The 24,730-nt window shown below is 43.0% G+C and overlaps 2 protein-coding genes across 3 annotated transcripts in view; both read left to right on the top strand.

Moving 5' to 3' along the window:
* LOC119376145 (G patch domain-containing protein 1) overlaps nucleotides 1-7,134 on the top strand; it is a 34,375-nt gene extending 27,241 nt beyond the window's left edge. The window contains exons 14-16 of the mRNA XM_037646076.2: nucleotides 1,419-1,516; nucleotides 1,608-1,768; nucleotides 7,075-7,134. Of these exons, the coding sequence (XP_037502004.1) occupies nucleotides 1,419-1,516; nucleotides 1,608-1,768; nucleotides 7,075-7,102 (287 nt within the window). The 3' untranslated portion in view covers nucleotides 7,103-7,134. The remainder of the gene's footprint in view (nucleotides 1-1,418; nucleotides 1,517-1,607; nucleotides 1,769-7,074) is intronic.
* Nucleotides 7,135-16,000: 8,866 nt separating this feature from the next.
* LOC119376126 (poly [ADP-ribose] polymerase 2) overlaps nucleotides 16,001-24,730 on the top strand; it is a 49,039-nt gene continuing 40,309 nt past the window's right edge. The window contains exons 1-8 of one of the 2 annotated variants that reach the window (XM_037646071.2): nucleotides 16,001-16,318; nucleotides 21,259-21,401; nucleotides 22,582-22,927; nucleotides 23,034-23,139; nucleotides 23,204-23,287; nucleotides 23,373-23,457; nucleotides 23,541-23,679; nucleotides 23,778-23,844. In XM_037646071.2, the coding sequence (XP_037501999.1) occupies nucleotides 16,272-16,318; nucleotides 21,259-21,401; nucleotides 22,582-22,927; nucleotides 23,034-23,139; nucleotides 23,204-23,287; nucleotides 23,373-23,457; nucleotides 23,541-23,679; nucleotides 23,778-23,844 (1,017 nt within the window). In that variant the 5' untranslated portion in view covers nucleotides 16,001-16,271. Of the gene's footprint in view, nucleotides 16,319-21,258; nucleotides 21,402-22,578; nucleotides 22,928-23,033; nucleotides 23,140-23,203; nucleotides 23,288-23,372; nucleotides 23,458-23,540; nucleotides 23,680-23,777; nucleotides 23,845-24,730 lie in introns of both variants that reach the window. The other variant, XM_037646064.2, reaches the window with a different exon arrangement.

The following is a 24,730-nucleotide window of genomic DNA, read 5'->3' as shown; positions in this document are numbered from 1 at the left end:
ATAGTGGATGGTTAAAAAAAATCACAGAGCAATGAATGCGATACCAACAAAGTGTATTGTTATACGAAGTAAGGCTAGCAGCTATCTCTTTTGGATCCGATTTCGCGTAACTCAAGAAAACGCTGGTTGAAGGGAAATTGGCCACTCCAGGGACCGAAGCGGTGGCGCAGGAGCACAAAGGCTGACATCGCCGCCTCAGCAGCGCATTTTAGGGGGTCACGCATATTTACAACAGCCCAGGGGGGATTATGGCGGCGCCTAAAACGCCTTCATTGGAATGTGCATAGGGAAGCAGAAAAGGGCAGAGAGATGAGGAGAGGTAGAGGGTGGGGACACGATTTGCCTTTCCTTCCCCCTTTTGGGCAGTGGTAGCCGAGGCCACCTGACAAAGGAGGTGGTCTACACGAACTGAGGAGAGGAGGGGGAGGGGCTGACGCAGGCTTCTGGGGGGGGGGGGGGTCGCCCCCCTCCCCTGGCGTCCCTTCATGCACCTTACGAAAGATGGGCTGGATGTTTCCTAGCTCTCTGTTTGATGAGCAGTCGACGGCAGGCCTCGCACATGTGATGACGTTATCGCATCTACCCTCCGTGCGACAAAGATGGCCGGCTCGTTTAATCTCTGCTTCAACCACGTTCGTCGCCAGCGCTTGCGAGCTTTTAGTCACGGGTAAAACATACAATGCACGGGGTGATGTTATCAATTTGGACTTCCTACGGAAAATGACAGCTATGGCAAAAACCCGCCGAGAGTGTCCATTTAATTGCTATCACAATAAAAAGAAGAAAAAAGTTCAGGAGCCATTCCACTCTGTGAGGTGGATGATCAGCGAAGCTGCATAGTGTGCGGCACAGAGGTGAAATGGTGGAGGCCAGTTTGGTATGTAAGGCCAGGTTGTTAACGGCCAGGCTGCTAACGTTCAATACGCAATATTAATGTGAACGCCTTAGAAGCCTCATGAAACCCGAAAATTGACCGCCGGCGACAACACGAGGGATGCAAAAAATCATCATCACGTGGTGACGTCACCATGACGTCATATATCGCCAGAACTTCTTACGTCATCATGACGTCATACACCGTGACGTCATGTGATGGCTCACGTCATGCGCTTCTCCAGTGTACTCCAAGATGTGAAATTAGCTGCTCCAGAGTGCTCCCAGATGCAAAATTACTTGCTCGAGAGTGTTCCAAGATGGAAATTTTTGCTGCTCCAAAGTGCTCCAAAATGAAACTCTTGCTGCTCCAAAAATTGCTCTAAATCAGAAGTCCTCGGTAGCATCACTGGTAATGCAAAATTAAGCTGCAATGTGTAAATTGTGTGTAGTATTTTATTTATTTGTCTTTAGTACTGCTGTGCAATCTATGCACCTTTGTATGTAATCTGCTGGCAAATGGTCTGTTCCTCTTCTATTTTCAGCTATCCCTCAAGGTTCTTCCAAGTTACAGCACCCGCGCAAACACAAGAAAAAAGATCGCAAGTCGAAGAGCGAGAAGAAACACAAAAAAAAGCTCAAGGTAGGCTAGGGAACTGTCATTTAATCTGTGCTTCTAAAAAGTTTTGTTGCCTTTATGCCAAGTTTATTATTTTTCCTTTTTCTTAAATCAGTCTAAACTTAAGAAGAAGAAACACAAGAAGTATGCAAAACAAGCAACGGTGGGAAAGGGCTCTCAACATGAAAGCAGTGAAGATGATGAAACCAGTGATTCTTCAAATGAGGAACTGCCAACATCTGAAAAAGAACCCTCTTATAAGGACATCATGTCAAGGTATAGTTTTTCTTCATTGCTGTGCACAGGAAAATTGTTCCCGGCAGCAAACTTGCATTGCATACTGTGCTTGTCTAGCAAAGTACAGTAGTATCACCACCATGCCATGTTGTGAATACACCAGCTACATTCCTCTCAATAGACCTTTCAAGAAATTTGCGCGTGCACCCAGCGGCAGCCACAAGGCAGTATAGGAAGCCAGAGTGCCAACTGCCAGACTTTCGTCTGCTTGCCTTGCCTCAAATATGCAAGCATGCAGTCATGCATGCGCATTGTTATGAGAATAGTGGTTTTTGTAACCTTGTTTCTAACATAGGCTCACAGGACAGATGTGCTTTGAGCAGTGCAGAACACAGCCAGTGAATGGTATCTTTTGATTCCTTAATTGTACATGCCAGCATTAATACTCATTCCATTGGAAACTTTGCACAGCTGTTCATGTAGTGAGCAGTCACTCACCTGCACTTAGCTGGTTGTTTTATGTAGCAGCAGTACTTTCTTCCTTATTTGTTTACTCGTTAGGACGCTGTGACGGCTGTGTAGTTAATATTCCCTGCCTTGCTGAAATGCATACCTGCCAACCTCACAGCATGAAAATTGGTTGCGTAGCATAGATTACTGATACTGGAGATTTACATCAGAAAGGAATACGGATGTTTGTCTTGAGCTGCTTGAACCAAACTTCTTTACTTGTGAAGGCATCAAGGCAGTTCACAGGCGCACGTGGTACAGAATCCGTACTTGTCACCTCTCCACGAAGTCACAAAGCACGGAAACCCAGCTGTGTATGAGTCCAGAAACATTTGCAAGTACTTTGATTTTGACGCCGTCATCGACCTTCTAACTTAACTCTGGAAACATGCGACCCCCACGGCAGACGGCGTAGCGTACAAAAAGCGGGGGCCAAGATGGAGACACAAACGTTCTGGCTAGGCTTAACGGAAACGATTGCCGCAAATGAACTGAACGGTGGCCGGAGCGGCAAGATTGCGACACGCGACGCTGTTTCTCCCAAGCACACCGATATCGAGAGTGCAAAGCACAATGGGGGCCGCTTACTTACCGCCGGTCTGCCGGCCACCCCTCCTTTGGAAAATGGAATGTGCTCGACAGTCTCGTTATCGGAGCGCTCGTGCAGCGCCGCGACTCCGGCCGCTGTGCACTTTTGGCAACCTTTTTTCCGTTGAGACTGTACCTTTTCCCTCGCCTTCTTTCGATACGGCGGCGAGCGCTTCTCACGGCCAGCCGGCCAGCCCTCGCCCAGATGCACAGTGCCTAGAATGTACTCAGCGGTACTCTACGATATGGTTACAGTGAAATAGAAGTGTGGTGGCGAGTGCTTTTCCGCAGCACAGCCACAGCAGGAAAGGCTGACGTACGCGCATGATTTTAAAGAAAGAGAGAAAAAAAACCCGCCCCTGCTGTGGTGGCCACTTTTCGGGAAATTCAACATGACATTCGTACAATCGGGAGATTAGGTCCAAATTCGGGAGCCTCCCGGACAATTCGGGAGAGTTGGCAGGTATGGAAATGGCTGTCAAAATTTTGCCACGCAATACACTGGAGTATCGTTTTTACATCACACATGTGATATCACTGGTGAAATTGCACCACAATAAAAGGGTATGGTGTGCCTCAGAATATCATGGTATTGGCACGTAAAACACCAGATTTTTTTTTTTTAAATCTTGCTGCCCCAATAGAGAATATGTAAGTTTGGAAAAGCTTTTTATTTTTCTTTGTATAAAACTGTAACACGATACAAGCATCAGTTTATTAAGGGGCATGCACAAAAAACAGAGGGTGATATCCATCTCACCTGAACATGACGAAAAGTTGGGAGTTGCGAAATAAAAACACTTTTTTTTGTGCGATTTTGCTCAATGTAGACCCATTCCGTATCAATCTGAGCATTGCAGTTGAGCTCCTCAACCACGATCATGGGCATCATCTGCAGGTTTTACATAACACAACATAGTACAGGGCTGTGAAGAAAATACAAGACAAGCGCTCCAAGCTGAGTCCTCAGATTGAGTGAGCACGACAAATTTAATTCGGACTGTGTAGCACCAAGGTTCTTTGTGATGATTGAAAAAAATAATTTTGCAGGATGAAACACACAGAAAAAAAAATGTCCAGCAGTTTAGAGTACATTAACACCACAGCACACTGCACCAACGAACAGCGATCACTGGTCGCGGCATCGGCATTGAGACCGCCCATTGCTCCGTTCTCACACAGTGCTTATGTGTCTTCTAGGCTTGTGCGAATATTCGAGCACTTCGAATATTCGAACGAATATTGCAGTATTCGAATTCGCTTCGATTCGAATTTAAATTCTTGGAAATTTCAGTCTGCATGTAACCCTCCCTGTAAAGGTGGTTTCAATGCAGTGGAGGGGTGCTCTACCGTGAATACATCTTTCCAGGAAAAATCTGCACTGCCGCGAAATTCCACTTCAAGGTTAAATGAACATATGAACATGTTACCCTCACATCGATTCATCATTTTTCAAGTTTAAAGCTAAAGCTACTATGTTATACCGGCCTATATGCTCTAAGTATAGTAAATTTTAAAACTTAACATATTTTACAGGTTATCACTTGCATTCTACCGAAAGTCAAATCCTGCTCCTATTCAAAGTTGCTTCCAATTCCTTTGAACCAAAAAGAATGACAATTGCGCATGCCTTGTTGCAATTAAAAAAAAATATATATATATATATATATATATATATATATATATATATATATTTGTGCAGGTTGGTTGGGTCATGACAAATACCGTAAAACCTCATTAATTTGAACTCGGTTAACTCAAAATTCCGTGTAATTCGAAGGATTTCTGCGGTCCCGTATTTTGCAAAGGAAATTTGAGTGTATAGTTTGAAGCGGCGTTCAGCACCAGCACGTTTAATTCGAAAACGTTGGGTGCCATGAGCCAATTCCCGATACCGATTTCTCCGCAAATCCGCGAAAACGACGGTCCTTAGGAGCCGCATGGCAATGCAGTGTAGCGATACTAATGAGTGACAGGTGAAGAACTCCAGCCTCGCCTCTGCCAGCGGAAAAAAAACAACAAAAAAAAACGGTTTCGTGGACAGTTGAAATGTGCGCCTGTGGAAAAGAAGATGTGCTTCACTGCAACACAGTGGTGCAACGAGGGCAGCATGTCGCATACTTCTCGCAACGTCAGCGCGTCATGATCTACCCATTCTTTCTGGGAAAAGAAAAAAAAAAATAAAGGGCGGTCTGACGGAATTCGTGATGTATGCCTCCGATTGGCGGTTGCTCCGGCAATTTGCGCAAAGTGCCAGTGGGATTCCTGCCTCCAACGCCTATTTAAAACTCAGTTCGAGAACTTCAATGATCATGTTTCCCAGCCAGAACACATCGCGAATTCCATCGCACTGGCCAATATTAAATTATTTATTTTACCAGAAAGACTGGCCGAATGGTCGCATCATGACGCACTGACGCTGCGAGGAGCAGTGGTCATGCTGCCCGCGTGTCACCACTGTGTCGCAATGAAGCACGTCTTCTCCGCAGGCGCGCATTTCAGCGAGACCTTTCTTTTTCTTTTTTCTTTTTTTTTCTTTTTTTTTTTTCGCTGGCAGCAGTTAGGCCCATCGTTTTCCTGGGTTTGCGGCAAAATTGGGACCGGGTATTGCTGGAAAGCATAACCCTTGCGCCTTGGGGCCTCAAACTATACTCGCAGGCAGCTTTTCTTGGCAATGAAAGAAAGGCTACGGGGGCAGAGCTACTGCACATGTACTGCTCCGCGAAGTAGTACGGTTCAGCGCGCGTTTTGAACTTAGTTTTGGTTTGTGAATTTTCTGTATCTCCTGTGACGGCCATTTGATTATTCGAGTGGCCATCACAGGATTAGACAGCCATTTGTTTGTGAAATTCGTCACAGGCTCCTTTGGTGAGTCATTGAAAAGCTGGAGAGAGACAAGAGCTCACCTGAATATGAAGATGCCATTTTGACTGTGAGGTGCACGTAAAAGGTGCGAAGTTTTCACACTGCAGAAACACAAAATGAAACTGTATAAAGTAAAGCAAATATAAATATCTCCTTGGTGCATGCTGACCCTCTTTTCAAAGAGTGTCCTGTGGAAAATAAAGCAATGTTGTTGTTGTTTTTTTCGTCCTCATGCAGAAAATACGAATTGTGGGATTATTTTCTTCAGCGGTAGCACACGCGTAGTTCAGCTCTGCAGCCTTCCCTTCATTGCCAAGAAAAGTTATCCGCGAGTATAGCAGGAAGAGCAAGCGACCACCTCTGATTACTTTCAGTAATTCAACAAAATTCTTTGCATCCCACTTTTTGTATGTTTCGTTAATTCAAAAACCCGCTTAATTCGAAGATTTTTCACAGTCCCAGTGACTTTTAATTAACGAGGTTTTACTGTATGCTTATTTTTCTTAATGATATGTGTAATAATATATAATAATACTATTCGAATTCGATTCAAAATTATTCAACCAAATCACTGTTTGCTTCGAATTCGCTTTGAACCTAAAATTTACTATTTGCACAAGCCTAGTCTCTTCACTAGGGGAGGGAGCGGTACTGCGATTTCTGGAAAGGTCCACAAGTTGAGCTTTGTAGTTTGCAGAAACATACTCCAAGATTACCAAACCAGTGCTCACAAAATAGAAGATTCCTATGATTGTGATAACTGAATATTATCTGCTCATTCTGAAGATTCAGTAACATTATGTGCCAAGCTCGTCTGATACGTTAATTTTGTGGCATAGTAAGGTGTGGTTGAGTTAATATGTATTTATATACCTCATGTTCTCAAGGCTTTTTAATCATCCTCATTGCGCACACATACTACAGAAGAAAAGCGCACAGGCAGAGTGAAAGTGCATTGATTCCCAGCTCATGAAGGGCTGAATGTATACACTGGTTGAAAAGAAACAAGGTACGGGAGATCGATTGATATTATACATCAACGATCATTTTCAAACACATACCCACCATTACCTCGAAACCTGGCAAGATATTCAAATTTATGCAGATATAGTGCAACACATGGTGCATAAGTGACCGTTGACGTATCTGCTGGTCCATACGACATAGCTTTTCTTTCATGTCAAGGCATGTGGCTGTTTCCCTCTTCGTGTGAATCCATGGTTGAACAGCTGGCTTGTAATGGTCTTAACTGGCTACAAATGGTAATTATATAGTAGTCCAGATGAGCATTCTCCCATGGGTATATATGTGTATATGTTTATGCTGGTTCATGTGTTTCAGTTTGGATTAATTGTTTCCATTTCATTTCTCTTCCTTTTTAGGCTTGAGAAGCTGAGAAAGCTTATGTGATGGTGGGATTTATCAACAGTGGCTGATGTCAATATGTAAATAAATAATGACAATAAATTTTATAGTATACAGCACTTTTTTCTGAAGGAACATTTGAATTGCTGATGGTCTTGGTAGAATTATACAAGGCAGAATTTGAATAATGCAGGATTCAATTTCAATGCTATTCATTTTGTTTATTGTACAAATGGCTCAATTGGCCTCCTGCTTGCATTTGATCCGTATCCGCCTACCAGGAGTGTTGGGTGAGAAGTATGAAGCAGAATCAAATCTGAGGAATTGTTTCGTTATGCAATCCCTGTGAACAACTACCATTTTTTCTCGTTTAACGATGAAAGAATATAGTTAATCGAGGGCACTTTTGTGAAACAGCAAAGGCATCAATGACTGACACCGCGAATACTGTACTGTTTGAATGCAGCACGCGGTGTACAGTCACGATTGCAAATTAGATTGTGAGGTGAAAAAATTTTGTTGCACTTAAGCTTACTTCAGGCTTTCGCAAATAAGTAGAACCTCATTAATTCAAATTCCATAAAGACTGGAAGTTTTATTCAGTAAAACAGACTTCGAACTAAAGAGCCCCTTTGAATGTGACACCAATGTTCTGGTCACACAGTGGTGAAGCAGCAATGCAGGTCTTTTAGTGTACTTGTGTGTGTGTGTGTGTGTTTCTTTTAAAGGTTGGTTGGTCAGGAGGACATGCACCTCCTTTATGTGGGCCATAGAAGAGATACATGCGTCCATACTTGGCAATTCCGTCCGTTTTTCCCAGAGAAATCATGACTGTCAGTGCTACTGACACTGACTCACTCAGTGCCTCAGTGGCAAACGTTACCTTCCTACTCTTAAAAGACCTCTAGCAAATATGGTTATCTGTCAGTTTCCCTGCCAATTACATTTTAATTGGATCAAAGTTCTTGTATAACTCCACAATATGTTTCTATTCAATAGTGTCTGTGCCAAGACAAAGTTTGTGAGGGACATGCTGGTTATTTCTGGTGATTTTTATAAGGTGCAGAGTATCAAACAAAAAATAAACTTTGTAACCACCCATTTCAAAGAAAGGTTCATCTGGAGTTGCGTTTAGCTGCTCTGAAAGTGCGATATTACTTGTCCCCTGATCACATATTACTGCCTCAAAAACAGCTGAATTGTGCTGTTCAACCAAGGCAAATACCAGCAGCCTCCTGATGTCGGGAGCATACAGTTTTGTTCGTGCCACTGCGAACACCAAAGACTGCAGCCATGGTTTAAATATTCCTGAACGGAGGACAATAAAGACATGGTTTGCCATAATTGATGTCCTTTTAGTGTCATTGTCTGAAGAGCCCATGACTATGTCATTTTGGTGTCATACTGCAAGTTTGCTGCAGAGAAATTTCATCAGACATGATGACGTAGACCCGATCCAGTAAAGGCCAATAAGTCGTTGCGTACTCAAGTAAATCAAGTACCTTCGGAATAATTCCGGTTGTCATTGGCATTTAAAACAGCCACTTATGGAGAAACCTTGACTTTGGAAAAGCAAGCACTTTGGAAAGGTGCCTGTATGCCATCGGGCTATGAAAGAATCTGTTCAGGGAAAAATTCTCGTTTCCTTTGGCTACCTCTTTCCCTTCATTTTGGGACCTTGGAGCATGACTCAATTGTTCAAAAGCTTGTAAAACTCCGTGGTCAGACATGATGTCAGCGTTTCCGTGGCATCCTTCTTGGTAACCTTATGAGAAGTCGTATACTTGCACAACTGTGTAAGGCTCTCTGGTTCCCGCAAGCATCTGCTTTCACACTTCTCTCCATTTGTGGAGTGAACAGCTTTTTTTTTTCACTTGCACAGTGAAGGAGTACCTGCTAGAATAGTGCGTTGTTGTTATAATGTGCAGCTTTATAGCAGTCAAAACATACTTTATTTGTGTTTAAGAGCTGCTATTTTCTAGGTCTCGCTCAACTAATGTCATAATACAGCAATTAGCAAAGGTAAATCTGGGAAGTGTTTAGGAAAAAGATGTATTTATAATTGATGATGCACAAGCCTAAGAGTATTTTACAGGTGCAATATCAATTTAGGCATTGCTGCACGATAGTCGCACCAATAACGGAGAGCTCATATTAAATTATTGGTAAGCTTTGTCTGAGAGAATGCACCAATTAAACATACACGGGTGGTCAAAAGTTCAGGCCACTCAGCATCTCCTTGGCTGGGCCGAGCTGCCTGAGAAGTTTTGACCACCCCTGTACTTTGCAATATGGACGGGATGTACAGTACTCACGGATTCAAATGAGACATCAAATTTTTTAGCATAACAACTGGTATTTGCTATTGCTCGAGCTAACCACGTCATGTTGTGACGAATCTGGTCTCTAAATATAATATTGGCTCTGATCTACACATTCCAGTCGAAATTACGCCGATATGACCTGAACTAAAGATGGCGGAGACGAAAGTATGTGCATTACTTAGCCCTAAATTGTCCTGTTTCAATCCGAGAGTACTGGACCTCACATTTTGTGCCTTGGCAGCATCCTGTAGGTGTACCAGTACCTGGTGTAGCTGTAAAATGCAAATTAGGAGACGTGATGAAAAGATTTCCCAAAAACCAGTGGTGGTCCAGCCAGTTTAGAATTTGGAGCAGAAGGAACTCTGTTTTGGAGCAGGTTTGCAGCAGACAAAATGGAGTTCGGGATCACTTGGAGCAGTACAGTCTAATTTTTTGGCACATATTCTTATTAGTGTGCAAACTGTGCAGGCTGCCGTAATGTAAACAAGGAGACAAGGCCAACTGTCAGAGAGCTGCCATCAATTAGGCTCTTCACATGGAAGAATGCCATATGCTCGCTTCACCGCAATATAAAAGATATATTGCTGTGAGGTATTAGAAGGCAAGCATGATCCATACAGTTTCTGTGAGTGGCAGGTGTCAAAGCAGCATTGCAAATGAAATACCAATCTAACTAGAAAACCAGCAACCTAAGCATTAAAAAAAGGTTAAAAAAAAGTCAACACAACAAGGGTGTATAATGAACACAAATGATGGTGGTGGCGGTGGTGATGATGTCGCCACAGGCGGGGTTAGCCTGGCAGACCTGGCCGGCAATTGCTCTGCCTGAGCGACTCTTTCCATGTAGTATATCTCACCATACACCACTTAAACCTGTCTCTCGTAGAAAATGTAAAAGTATAGTAACCACTTGCTTGCGTACCATCCATACACCTGCCGGAAACACGTCTTCACAGCATCCATGGGGAAACCCTTTTTCCTTCATAGTGGTCCATTAGTCTCTACCTTTAGGAGCAAAAGTGCTTACAGGACCACATATAGTGATGTATATCCCCAGGCTCATTGCACTCAGTGCACAACGGGGAAGGCGCGCCCCTTACTTTAAACAACTATGCAGGAGTGTAGGCCGATCGTGTTCTTAATCTATATAGCAGGGTTGAAACAGCGCGACTAAGTCATCGTGTGACACAGGGCTGATGGGGCGAATTTCATAAAGAGTGAAAATGGCATAGAATTGTCTCTTTTGGTAGTTGCTGATTCATTGGAGCTCTGGCTGTCGGTTGTCTTGACAGTGCTTCGTTGGCTAGGGTATCTGCTCTTTCGTTGCCGCTGACACCAACATGTGAAGGTATCCACTGGAAAGTTATCTTGATGCCTTTTTTGGTAGCGTGTTTTAGTGATGCTAGCGACTGGCGGCAGAACTTGTTTGTGGGAGTCCCTCGAGGAAGTTGTTGCACTGCCAACTTACAGCCAGAGAGAATTACAGCTGGTTGGGCGGGTCCATTCTTCAGTTTGCGAAGAGCAGCAGCAATAGCTGCGCTCTCTGCAACTGTGGAAGAGACTAGGTGGTCCAAGCGGCCAGACCATGTAGCTCCAATATAGATGGAATCCAATATGCCGCAGCACAGCTGTTATTGTCGATACTGACGGAACCGTCCGTGTATATGTGAAGATAGTTGGAGTACTTCACCTCCAAATGCTCGAGCACCAGGCAACGCGCTTCAGTAGGTGCCGATCGCTTGGATTGCAGCATAGGTATACTAAGGTCGCAAATAACGTCTACAAGCATCTAAAGCGGGTCACTTTGTTGCCTTCTTTTGGGGCTTTTAACACCCAGGATATCTAAGGTATTTAGCGTCACAGAGAGATGAGATCTGTGTCTGGTCCTGAGTCTTCTGATGAGGGCTTTCCAATGGAGGACTCACGCAGTCGTAGAAGTTGGGTCAGTAAAGCTTGGGATGCCAGAAGACGTAGTGGTAGAGACTGGGCCTTGTGTACGACTTTCTTGTTTGAGGCTGCCTTCTGAACTTCCAAAGACAAATGGAGGCCTTTGCGATGTAGAACCTCTAATCGTTCATATTGGGTCTTGGACACATAATTGGCAGTTGGTAAAGTACCCGGCTGGTCACTAGGGTTCTATGCAATATGAGCATGAACTTTGGGTGATTGCCCCAGCGCACACCAACAACTTGCTTGACAGGTTATAACATAAATATCATGTCATGTATGTAGGAAAGAAGATGGCTTTTAAGGGCTCGTTTTTCTTTGTTAGACACAATATTAATGAGAACTAACAGACAGTGAGGCCAGAGAAAGTATGGGGGCGTTATTTGTAGTAATTAGAATATAAATGTGAAGAAAGTAAAGTGGACAAAAAGATAAATTGCCACCGGCAGGGACCGAACCTGCGACCTTCGAATAACGCGTCCGATGCCCTACCACTGAGTTACGGTGGCGGTCATCCTCCCGTCCACTTTATGGGGTATATATGTGGATTTAAACCTAGGAGTGTTAGCGCCGATCGCAGCCATGGCGGTGAGCATGGAACACTCTTCTTCTGCCTGCTGGCGTCACGTAGCACGTGATCTTTTTACGAGTTGGCAGCTGATCAATAAACCCTCGCATGCTACCTGAAGGCATCAAGTCTGCCAGAACGAGACCCTTGCTATGAATGAAGGAAAGATGGCTTTTAAGGGCTCGTTTTTCTTTGTTAGACACAATATTAATGAGAACTAACAGACAGTAAGGCCAAGGAAAGTATAGGGGGTGTTATTTGTAGTAATTAGAATATAAATATGAAGAAAGTAAAGTGGACAAAAAGATAACTTGCCGCCGGCAGGGACACTCCTAGGTTTAAATCCACATATATACCCCATCAAGTGGACGGGAGGATGACCGCTGCCATAGCTCAGTGGTAGAGCATTGGACGTGTTTTCGAAAATCGCAGGTTCTGTCCCTGCCGGCGGCAAGTTATCTTTTCGTCCACTTTACTTTCTTCACATTTATATTCTAACTACTACAAATAACGCCCCCTATACTTCCCTTGGCCTTACTGTCTGTTAGTTCTCATTAATATCATGTCATGTATGTCGTGACATACATGACCTGGTCTTGGTGTTTTGCAGCTGTTCCATTCACTTCATATAGGCACCGTCCACTGACCAGAGGGAGCTGTATTGCTCGCACTGGCCCATTCCAAGTTTGCTGACATTGGCCGTTAGGGGCACGCAGAAAACAGACACACGTATGCGTCCCCCCTGTAGTCCGGCCACAATCCACCACCTCATGTAGGGAGGGAGACGTGCTCATCGCGTTACATTTTGACCGGCCCCATCTCAATATTGCTTTTTCTTTTGCTAGGCTGTGCATTCTGGCGCTGCAGTCACATTGGAAATCTCGACTGCACGGTGTCTATACACCGCAACAGACATGGCATGTGTATGACAAACATAAATCACAGATCATGACATCTATGATGTCATGTACATTGTGATATACATGACGTACACGGTGGTCGCGCAGCCGTTTCATTACCTTGATGTAACCCAAGCTGTCACGATGTGAGATTAGTGTATGAGCAACATTGATTATAGCTCATGAAATGAACAGCATGATATGCTTGTGACCTTTTGGTCGCCAAGACAGGAGTGGTTACAGTGCAGAGGTTACAGTTGTTACAAGTTAATGTCATGTTACAACAACAAAATAACAATGAAACACATAAACACCAATGTGAGTAATACAATGAACAATCAATTCTTAGTTTCTGATGTCAAATAGCAAAGCACACCTATCATATTATAAGAACAATACCATCAATAACTAGTAAATCACTTTCGAGTATCAAAGCACACCCAGCAATCACAAGTAAGAAACAATAGCCGATGAAAAAGATTCAGATGTTGACATGTTTGCCACCTCGTTTGGCAGCCTGTTCCACTCTACTATGGTCCTCGGAAAAAAGGAACCCTTGTACGCATTTGTTCTGCATTGAGGTACCAAGATGGTCTTGTTGTGTTTCGTCAGGGTAGGTCGTGAGCTGTTAAATTGCATGTATGCCTGGAAGTCTAGCTTATTCTGACTGTTAATGATGTTGAACATCATCTTGAGATGGTGCAACTTCCGCCGTGATTCAAGTGTGCATAGACCAGACTGCATATAAAGACCCGATACTGACACGTGCCTACTGTATTTATTGTAAATAAAATGAAGCGCTTTTCTCTGAATACGTTCTATGCGATTAATCTCTGTTTTAGCGTACGGATCCCAAACTACATCTGCGTACTCAAGTAGCGGTTGTATGAGAGATGTATGTGCAACTAATTTTGTATTGCTCTTGTAGTGTTTTAAACGATGCCTCGGCAACCAGAGCCGTTCTGAGGCTGAAGAGAGAATATTTTTAATATGGCGTGTTCCAGCTTAATGTAGAGTCAATAGTTGAACCCAAGTACTTAAACTGATCAACATGTGTGATTAGGCTATTGTTCACATTGTATGCATAGGGAAATGGTTTATTTTTACGTGTTATTGACATCTGAGCGCATTTCACGGAGTTCAAGGTCATCTCCCACGTATGACACCAATTATAGTTATAGCCATTAAATAGTTTTTTAGTACGGCTTGATCCTCAATTGTCTCAATATCGTGATAGATGATGCAGTCATCTGCAAAAAAACGGCTGCATACGGGAGAGTCAATGGCCAAGTCATTCAGGTAAATAAGAAAAAGAAGGGGCCCCGAGGACCTAGCATTGAGGCACCCCGGAAAGCACTGGTACTGTTTTACACTCCAATTTTGTTATTTTGACGTATTGATGGCGGTTAAATAGAGAAGATCCACTTTACAAGTTGATTGTTATTTAAAAGGCTCCTAACTTTTTGTCTTTAAGTTAGAATGGGACACATGGTCGAAAACTTTTTGGAAATCGAGAGAGATTACCTCTATTTGGCCACCTTTGTCCAGCGTTGAGATTAAGTTTGTTCGTAATATGAAGTAATTGCGTCACCGTCGAGAGGCCCCGCCGGAAACCATGCTGGCTACTCGCAAAAAAGTTCTCCCTTTCCAAAAACGAGCTCATGTGCTGAAGTGTGATGAAGTGTTCAATAACCTTGCTGGTGGTGCATAAAATAGAAATTGGCCTATAGTTTATCACAGAGTGCTTATCACCAGATTTGTGGATTGGTATCACCTGTGCCGTTTTTCAATCTTTAGGAACTTCACGTTTATCGAGACTTGCACTGAAAATAATGAAAAAATATTTCACACTATTTAGCGTATCTGTAGAGAAAGCAGTTCGGAATATCATCCGGTCCGGATGACTTCTTTGTGTCGAGGTTAAGAAGTGTTGAAAAAATGGCAACCGTATCCATTCTCTGTAGAAATACACTGGAAAATTGGTCATTAAAGTCTTGCGCTATTATACATGTATCCGTAACATCAGAGTCATTCAGGCAAAGTTTGCTGACAGGCTCTTTCTTATCTGTTAGATGCCTCCAGAACTTCTGTGGATCGCTAATAAGGAAGTTGTGCATTGATGATCTCATCTTTTTGCGTAATTCTTCTCGAAGATCCTACAAGTTCTGCTTTTTTTGTGGACGGGCGCTTGACAAGCATTTGACGCGGCGTTTTAGTTGAATAATGTCGCGGGTAAAGCAGGGGTTATAGCCGCTCACTTTCCTAGGTTTAAGAGGGACATATTGTTTTATACACAATATTCCAGGGGCGGCGTCAGTGGAGGGGTATGCCCCCCCCCCCAAAAAAAAATTCTGCCTGCCCCCACTTTCCCCCCCCCCCCCCAAGAGCAAGCATAGTCAAAACACGATCGATGCATACGTTCCGAACTATCGCGATGTTATAGTGGTCGTTTCATTACATTCCCATATGCAAAAATGTACATCAAATGATATGCGTGTATGAAGAACATGAACGACAGGTGACAAGAATGGTCATGACATGCATGTCAGGTGTGCCATGACATGAACACATGACATGATGCAGAAGCCTGTCATGGCGCGTGGTCAAAGAACTGATGTAATAATTAAAACACCAACGTAATTACAGCACCGTCCGCGCACTAGCCACTGTACGACTGCACTCCACCTTTTACCGCCTTTTACTTCTACTGCGTACTGCCCCTAATGTCATCTTCGACAAATCGAACCGGTGCGCGTCGGGGCGTCGGGGGCGGCTGCGATGATTGGCCGAAACGGCGCGCCACAGGGCGTCTTTGTGGCCCCGGCGGCCGTCCGGCGGCCCCGGCACCCCGGTGCGATTTCATGCAGATGCCAAAAGTTAAATTTGAGCTTGGTGGTGCAAATGTCATAGTCTCGCCATAGAGTAACAGAAAAACCTTTTTTATATTACTCTATGGTCTCGCCAAGTCTCGCCCCTACCAACATGCCCCTACCCTACGCACCTACGCCCGATAGAGTTTCATTTAGTGAAATCTATGTAGTGAAAGAGTTGTGAAACTTAGTGAAAGAGTTGTGTAAACAAGCTTCGAAATCGCTGCCGACGTTACTACGTGAGCGACGTCAAGCATTGGACACCACCGCGCCTGTGGATTTCGTAGACAATGTTGGCTACATTGCGCAATGTGCGTTCTTCCGGTTTGTTGACGATATGCGCGCGTTTTCTGAAGAACGATTTGGCGCGATCGGTTGTGTTATGTCTGTGGTCTTGATCAAGCGCGCGGCGAGGTATACACTTCAATACGCGGACGCTTAACAGGGCACGCAAGCTGAATGTACTGTGCTAGCAAACAGAGCAAACTATTTCGGTACCATTCTCGCGTGTGCTGTGTTAAGTTCTAGTATTCTGCCAAGTGCAATCGGCATCGTCTTGTGCAACTTCTACACCGACTTCTTGTGTTTGACCGCCGTGGTTTTACGATGCCGAAACGTCACGCAAAGGCTGGACTGTCGCAGAACACCCCACCGTAAGTTCTTAGTTTTGGATTACGTTTTTCTTATTTATCACGTGTTCCTCAAGGGCATTGCGGGCAGCATTAAAGAATTCTTCCGCATCAATAAAAGGGTAGCTGCGTAGTGAAAAACTAAGTAGGACATATAAACTCACAATACTACAAGGGCACGCTCCATCATGCAGCCATAAAACAAGAAAGTAGAACAGTTCTACAAGGATGTCGAACTAGCAATGAAAGATGGTACAAACTCGCTACACCGCAGTCATGAGCGACTTCAATGCGGAAGTAGAACGAAAACAGGATGGAGAACAGGCAATTGACAATCACGGCTTTGACAATAGCAATAACACAGTATATATGTTGTAGAATTGGCAGATAGAAATCCACTCCGTGTAATGGACACCTTCTTCCGAAAGTATAAAAGTAGGAAATTGGCATGGAAAAGCCCCAATAGGTGTGTGTGGGGGGGGGGGGGGGGGGACTACATTGTTTTCATTATGCAGGCATATTACAGGACATAAAAGTAGTAGCTAAGGTGAAGGATAGTGATCATACGTTATTGAAAGTGAAGATCAGTCTCTTCATGTAGACAACGAAACGAGTCACTTAAAAACAGGCTCCCCTACTGCTGCTTGACAAACCGAACCAGTGCACACCGGAGCACACAGGCGCTGTGATGAATGGACGAAATATTATTTGCGGGCAGCCCTGTTTATAAAACTAAGCCTCTGGTTCTGTTGGAACGAAAAGTGCTGTGCTTGTGTCTGGGACACCCTAGGTTTGTAGCTAATAATGTAATTTATCAGGAAGCGCGCCTGCCAACATTGCTTTATTGATTCTGTATCTTAACAATACAAACATTTTTAAAATTTTGTAGCTTACCGGCTAGACGATCTGAATACGCCTTTATTGGTGACCCAGGCTCCTTCTTCTCTCGCTCATTGACCACGGTTTCGCAATCCCCAGACAATTTTTGTACAAAGGAAACTGGACAGTTTAAATGAGGACATTAGAAAGGTAATTGAAACTAATGGCTCAAATCAGAATGATAAGATTTTTTTTCCAAAAAAAATCTAAATTCCAATCTCTCAGATTCTTAAATAGCAGGTTACAAGATTACCTGGTACATACATAAACAATTAATGTAGTAGCCACAGCTGCTTCCGTGAACGATGAAAATGCAGGCACAGGAATTGCCTCCCATTTGCTTGTCTGGACATTCTCTGTGAGGCTACCAGATTTCACTCCTGTTTTCAAAGCTGAGCTCGTGGCTATCATTCTGGCGGAAAAACTCCCTTCGAATGAAATCAGTGCGATCATAATAACAGATTCTCTTTCGGTATGTACAGCTCCAGATAACTCATGAGCCGTAACGCCATTCCGCACATTAGTATCGCCACAGCTGAAGCTCCTAAAATTATTGTGGGTTCCATGTCACTGTTATTTACAGTTAAATGAAATGGCCGATTCCTTAGCACGAGCATAGCTGAATGACCCAATAATTACGGTACTTCCTGTAGTGGAATATATAAAAGCGATCAGATATAGAAAATTAGCAATTCGTACAGATATGATTAAACAATAACGAAAGGGACGAAATATCAGCACCTAAAATTTCCATGGAAACCTCAGTGGAGTCAATCTAGACAATCAGAAGTTATGATAACCAGATTTCGATGCCGTGTCCCCCCATTAAACCTATATTTACGCAGGGCTGGTCAGGCGATATTGCCCCTTTGTCTCTTCTACGAAGAAATAGAAACTATTAAACATTATTTTTTGTCATGTCATAGATATTCATTACTTAGAAATTGACTTCTTGTTATTCCGTTTTCCAAGATAGGTATTAGCTTACCTGCAGAAATTGTACTAAACTTCGCTGCCTCTGTTTTGGGATATTGCCGCAGGGATGTCTTTGATGCAGTTTGTAATTTTATTCAAGCTTCTAAATGTATCCCATGTTAATCTCTACTGTATTCGTGAAGTAATTCTGGTTGGATTATAATACAGCTTTCTGGTCTGCTCGCCGAATTGCACAATAATTACAGAATTTCATTGATATAGCTGTTATTTGCTTTTTTAAACTAGTTTTATTAATAAGCGTTCTTCAAGTCACCATCGCAATGTTATGATACGCAGTCTTGGCCAGTCCCCCGTAGTAGGTATGTGCCATAGTGTGGAAGATTCAATCAGTCAATCAAAAACAGGTTAACCTTGATGCAGTTAGTGTAAATTCAGAGGATTTCAGGATTGCCCTTACAAACAAATATTAGGCTTTAGAACAAGGTGATGAGGACTAAGATAGATTGGATGAACGAAACCATACGTAGACTGATTACTCAAACTGCAATTGAAATGAGAGGTAAAGTACCAAGGCAAGAAGTAAGCAAGCTCTTCGAAACCATGAAAAACCTAATTCAACAATGACAGCAGATGAAAATGACTACCTCAAGATGTGAAATAAAATTTGTGGCATTGTCAAAGCTGATCAACACAAGGAAATTTAGTGACATAACGAAATTATGATATAGAGGTATAGAGGTAGCAGTAAAAAAACAAAGGTAGCAGCGTCAAAGCAGCTCAAAGGAAACTGTACAGAAAGCACCAAAATGCATGCAGTAAGAAATAAGCAGGGCAATTTCAATGGTGTAGTAAAGATGGTGGAAGATTTCTATTTTGAATTGCACAGTTCACATATAAGCCATCCAACATTGAGTGAAATCAAAGTCGAACAAGGCACTGAAGTTCTAGATGTAACTATCGATGAGGTTAGAAAGGTCGTACTAGGTATGTCCTGCAGAAAAGTAGCCAGAGAAGACAGTATATGGATAGATTTGATCAAATAGGGAGGGGATTTTATATTTAGGAAGCTTGCAATGCTCCATTCACAGTGTCATCAGGCTTCAATTGCACCAATGCCAACATTATATTCATACACAAAAAGGGAGATGTAAAACACTTGAAGAATTATAGACCTACCAGCTTACTTGTAGTATTACACAAAATATTCGCAATGGTTATTCAGAATAGGGCGAGAGAAGTGCTTGATGTTAAAGGACCCCTGACACCAAATTTGGAAACTTGAGATGCTTGTGTTGTTTGATAGTCCTACATGCGTGGGCACTTCTGACCGATTATGACTAACGAACGTTGCCTTTAAGATATTTTAATTCAGTTTTAAAGTAAGCGTGCGTGCTCATCTGAGTTTTCAGCACCTCGCGACATCGCCACTAGTATGACATAGACAGAGGCCCCTTGTGACGTTCCCCCCCAAAATTGAGTGTTGTCGATGTTGCAGAACATTCACGAAGCGCTCACGAAACCAGGACTGGCACTCAACGAGGGCTATTGTTCCTCACCCCTCTCGCTCTGTTGTCGGGCTGCTCTCAAGGGGGTTTAGGCTGCTTACACCAGGAAGGCTTTTCTTTTTCCTAAGGGGGACATGCTCAAAGCACCCACATCGTTTCATTGTTCCCTGCACGCGGGTCCCCCGATTTGAAAACTGTGCATTCAGCATCACCAAAGCTTGAGTGCACGTGGTCTCAGGCACTCCCCTGCTGTGGGGCGCTAGTTTCTTACGATTTTAGGCAGGCGTTTTGGAGTCGCGCTAAAATTGGTGACAATTAACGATGCTAGCAATAGTTATACGATACGCTAGAGCATTTACGTTTAAATTTCGGCATTACCATACACAAGGCTACAAGTTACAGTAAAAAAGTCGCAAAGAAAAATTTGGTGTCAGGGGTCCTTTAATCTATCTAGAGAGCAAGCTCGCTTCAGAAAGGGGTACTCCTTGATAGGTGACAGCCATCTGATAATCAGGTAATTGAGAAATCTGCTGAGTGCAACAAGCGTGGCCTTTGACTATGAAGAGGCATTCGACTTAGTAGAGGTACCAGCAGTCTTAAAGGCATTGTGTCGCCAAGGAGATACAATCTCTCCAACATTGTTAGCAGCATACTTAGAAGGAGTATTCAAATGACTACATTGGGAAGAAATAGGAATAATGTTAACAGAAAGTATCTCGGTAACTTGCGCTTTGCAGATGAGATTGTACTGTTCAGCAATAGTGGCAGTGAATTGCAACAAGTGACAGAAGACCTCAACAAAAAAGTGTTGAAGGTAAATGTGCTAAAGATAAAGGCAATGCTCAATAGCCTGGTGAGCGAATAAGTGTACGTATATCTAGGTCACTTACTAACAGAATAGCCTACTCTTGCAAAGGAAAATCACCAAAGGATAAGGATGGTCCGGAGCACATGTGGAAGGCATTCCCAAATCATGAACGGCAATTTACCACTCTCCCTAAAGCGGAAAGGCTACAATAATTGCATTTTGCCAGTATACCAGTTACTAGTTCGACATCCAGTGTGGGACAGAAACTTGGAGGATAACAAAGAAACTCAAGATGAGTTAAGGACTATGTTGTGCAATAGAACAAAAAATGATAGGTGTAATGTTGAGATAGGAAGCCAGCAGAGTGCATTAGAAAATAAACAGGAGTAGCCAATATCCTAGTTGACATTAAGAAGGAAAAGCTAAGGGAGACCCGTGCAGGTCCTGTAATGCGCAAGATGAATCAGCAGAGGTCAGTTAGAGCGACGGAATATATACCAAGATATGGGAAATGCAGGCAAGGGCAGCAGGTGATTAGGTGGGGCATTGAAATTAAGAAATTTGCAGGCATAAAATGCAATGAACTTGTGCAGGACAAGGTGGATTGGAGATCATTGGGAGGGGCCTTTGTCGTGCAGTGAACATAAATAGGCTGATGATGGTAATTTTTCTGGCCTACTTTTAGTGCAGATGCAATGCTTTATCTTTTCCTGTTTGTAAGTGTCGAGTGTTGCTTCTTTTGTCTAAACTTTTAGTGACATAAATGTCAACGTCTGTCAGTTACTCATTGCAAGACGTACGTATATATACACCTTTCATTTTTTTTCATCATACAGGAAGGTGGACGACATTGTTTTAGTAAGCTCGGAGAGTGATGATGATTCATCGCCTGTGCACGTTATCAGTAGTGATAGTGACAGCGATGATGAGTTCCCCGTTTTCCACCCTGATGGACGTCTCGAACAGGGAAAGGGATCTGGTAAGCATATCTGCCAATAATCTTTTATTTTCTCGAACTCCTGCACCGCCAGCTTCCGTGCTGTTCCCCTAGAACATGTTGTGACATTATAAAAAGTGAAAGGGGAACACCGACACAGATTGTTAACTAGGCTTCCGTCAGAGAAGCCAAAACATCTTTTCCTTTTTCTTTCTTATTGTCATTGTTCCTCTTTTACTTTTTGTGATGTTACTTCCCAACCAGATGGGCGTCCGCCAAAAGCTCGACTTCATGTTCTGACATTGCACTGATGGAGATCCAACAACCTAACTCGAATTTTCCACTGTGTAGGCAAATTTGGACTTGCTTTACAATTTACTTGATGATGTGGGAACAGGGTTTGAGCTTTCTGGAGGTAAGATTGATGTAGCAGTCTTGAGTCTACCATTGGCAATTTTTCCTAATTAAAAGTTGACAGGTTCATATTTATATAATCACTGAATAAAATAAAAATGTGGACTGCTGTTGTTATCATTTCACAAGATGCTGCTGTAGCCGGAGTTTAAAAATATGCCTACGCACTGTATGACGGCACGACCAAATACATGTTGCTGCGAGCAAATGTGGTATTTGCTCGCATGTGGTATTTTTTTGTATTTTGCGGGCATTTGAAGTAAGCTGACAAGCACGAATACTTTGTAGATACAAAGTTAGAAACTATCTAATCAGGTGTTTTGCTAACTTATCTACAGCTTTCTAATTGGAATTTTTTGCCCAGCTTTGTTGCTTTAGAAGTTAATTAATCAATCTTGCCTAATTAAGTAGAACAGAAAAAAATAATGTGTCATGCTCCATACAATGGTGAGCAACATGAATTTGGTCGCATCGGCATAATATTTTTACTCTGGCTGTAGTTAGCTGGAGCACCCTGTGTGTGTGTGGGGGGGGGGGGGGGGGGGGGGGGGGGGGGGGGCTAGAGAGAGAGAGAAAAAGAGAGTCCATCCTCCAAGTTAAAAGTTTTAGCCCCCCATTTGCTGGCTGTTTGACAGTTCACTCCTTTGCTCTTTCTGTGGTGTGCTGCATTTGACTTTTCTCAACAAAACTTTGCCCACTTTGTTGCGTTGTATGCTTCTTTGCTAGTGCATGTTTCTATGTTCGTATGTGCTATGAAGAAGCTTGTTCATTTTCTGTTATTTTCTCCCTCTATTTCATATACAAGCAGCCAAAGAAAGAAAAATTGAAAAGCAAGAGCCCACTGGCCAGGAAGCAACAGCGGGAACAAATGCACCGCCCGCAGCACGGCTGCCCACTGTAGATCCACTGTGCGCAATACACTTGGTTGCACCAACCATCTATGGCAATCATGGGGCCATCTATAATGTTGTACTCAACCAGACGTGCCTCAAAATGAATCGGAACAAATTTTACAACATGCAACTTGTGAAGGATGTGTACGATGACCACTACTACGTGTGGTTCCGCTGGGGCCGTGTTGGAGAGAAGGGATTAACAAATTTGGTTCCCTGTGAGAATGACATCCTGAAAGCGCAGTTGCTGTTTGAAGAAAAGTTAGTGAGCTTTTATATTTAATCACTGTATGAATGCAAAGATTGTGAAAATCTTATTGTATAATAGAAATGATAACGTGATGCCTACAAATTTTCAAAATTTTAGATTCTACTTGAAAACTGGCAATAAGTGGGAAGTATGGGCCAGTGACATGAAATTCACAAAGCAGAAGGGGAAGTATGACATGCTCAAAGTGGACTACAGTGGTCCTGTGAGTACATGCACGTCTAGAAGGCCGCATATGCTCACTGAAAAAATTTCTTTTACATTTGAAGGAGAACCAAGGAGACAATATTGAGAAGCTTTCTAAGGACATTGCCAATAATGCTTCATCAAGCAAGCTCGAACCCAATTTAATGGTTGGTTGGTTGTTTCTCTTGATGTATGCTTGTTTTTCTAATCACAAGCAGGGGCTGCAGGCTTATCATGTCTTCACTTTTTCAGAAACTCATGTCTCTGATATCTGATGTGAAAGCAATGAAAGAAAATGTTGTTTCCATGCATTTTAATGTGGAAAAAGTGCCCTTGGGTGAGTTCCTTATCATTGCTCACTACAAGTGCACAAGTGTGTGTTTTATGACCACTAATGCATTTGTCTGCAATGTGTTACAGGCAGGCTCACGAAGGAGCAGATTCTTGCAGGCTATAAGGCACTGCATAAAATTGAAGATTGCATTAACAAGAACAGCCCCAAAAATGAACTTACAGAGGCCTGTAGCGAGTTTTACACCTGCATTCCTCATTCATTTTCGTAAGTGTTGCTGTTAAAGTTAAAATTAAGCCACAGGGGTGATTAAAAAAGTTTCAGTTGAAGTAAAGCATATAATAATAAGAGACTGGTTTTTTCAGGCGAAGGCAAAGACCCATGTTGATTTGTACAAATGAACAGGTACAAGAGAAGCTGAAGCTGCTGGAGGTGAGTGCACAGGATAGTGTAACGACTTACTGTAAAATCCCGAGCAGCTGTCCCCCCCCCCCTACGATGAAAGATAATCCGACAAGATTTGGAGGGGGGGCTCTTGCTCGGTCACGGATCGAAATTCAAGATGGTGGCGAAAGAGCTGCGTGTGCTTCCAGTGACATGCGTTATTGAATAGGCATGCATTCACTGCCGTTATTAGCCCTCGTAAAGCAAATAAAAACACTGAATGAAGCAGTGAAAATGGTGGGAGAGCAGGGGGGGCGCTTGCTCAGTCATTGGCGGATATTTCAAATCTCCATAAAAAGGGAGGGGGTCGCTCGCTCGGGTAGGGGCGCTTGCTCGGGATTTTACGGTAGGTTTATAACTGAGGGGGGGGGGGGATGCTACCGCACACTTTCACGTATAAATCACAACTGTAGTCACTCTAATAGACTGCTGTTTCAATTGCTGAGTGGCTGCTCTTCTCTTACCACTTCTGTTTGGTGTGAGGGGTGTGTGCTCATGCATAAATGTGTTTACTGATTTTAAATTATATTTACGTTTCAAGAGTTCATGTACGGCCAAGTGATTCAGCTTGACCTTTATTGCCAGAAAGGTACCTACATACTGCATTAATCTATTTTGTGTGTGTGTATGGGCGGGGGGGGGGGGAGTCATGGTATTTTACTCTATTTTTTTATTTTAGCACCTGTACAAGCTTTGCAGAAGTATAGTTGATATCTGTAGAAGCTTCAAGAAGACATACTATGGCAGGCTTACTAGTAAGTACACACTGCATGCACATGAACAGCCAGGAAGTCGATGAGGATAAAATTATTCTACCTAGCTCTAATGAGGAGTTAATATGGTTTAACTGCTTGAGCGTATAATATTTGCTTTC

This window comes from Rhipicephalus sanguineus, chromosome 1 (genome assembly GCF_013339695.2).
Source record: "Rhipicephalus sanguineus isolate Rsan-2018 chromosome 1, BIME_Rsan_1.4, whole genome shotgun sequence".
Lineage (NCBI taxonomy): Eukaryota > Metazoa > Arthropoda > Arachnida > Ixodida > Ixodidae > Rhipicephalus > Rhipicephalus sanguineus.
The sequence above is the reverse complement of the archived record's forward strand: the minus strand, read 5'-3'. Positions and strand labels throughout refer to the sequence as shown.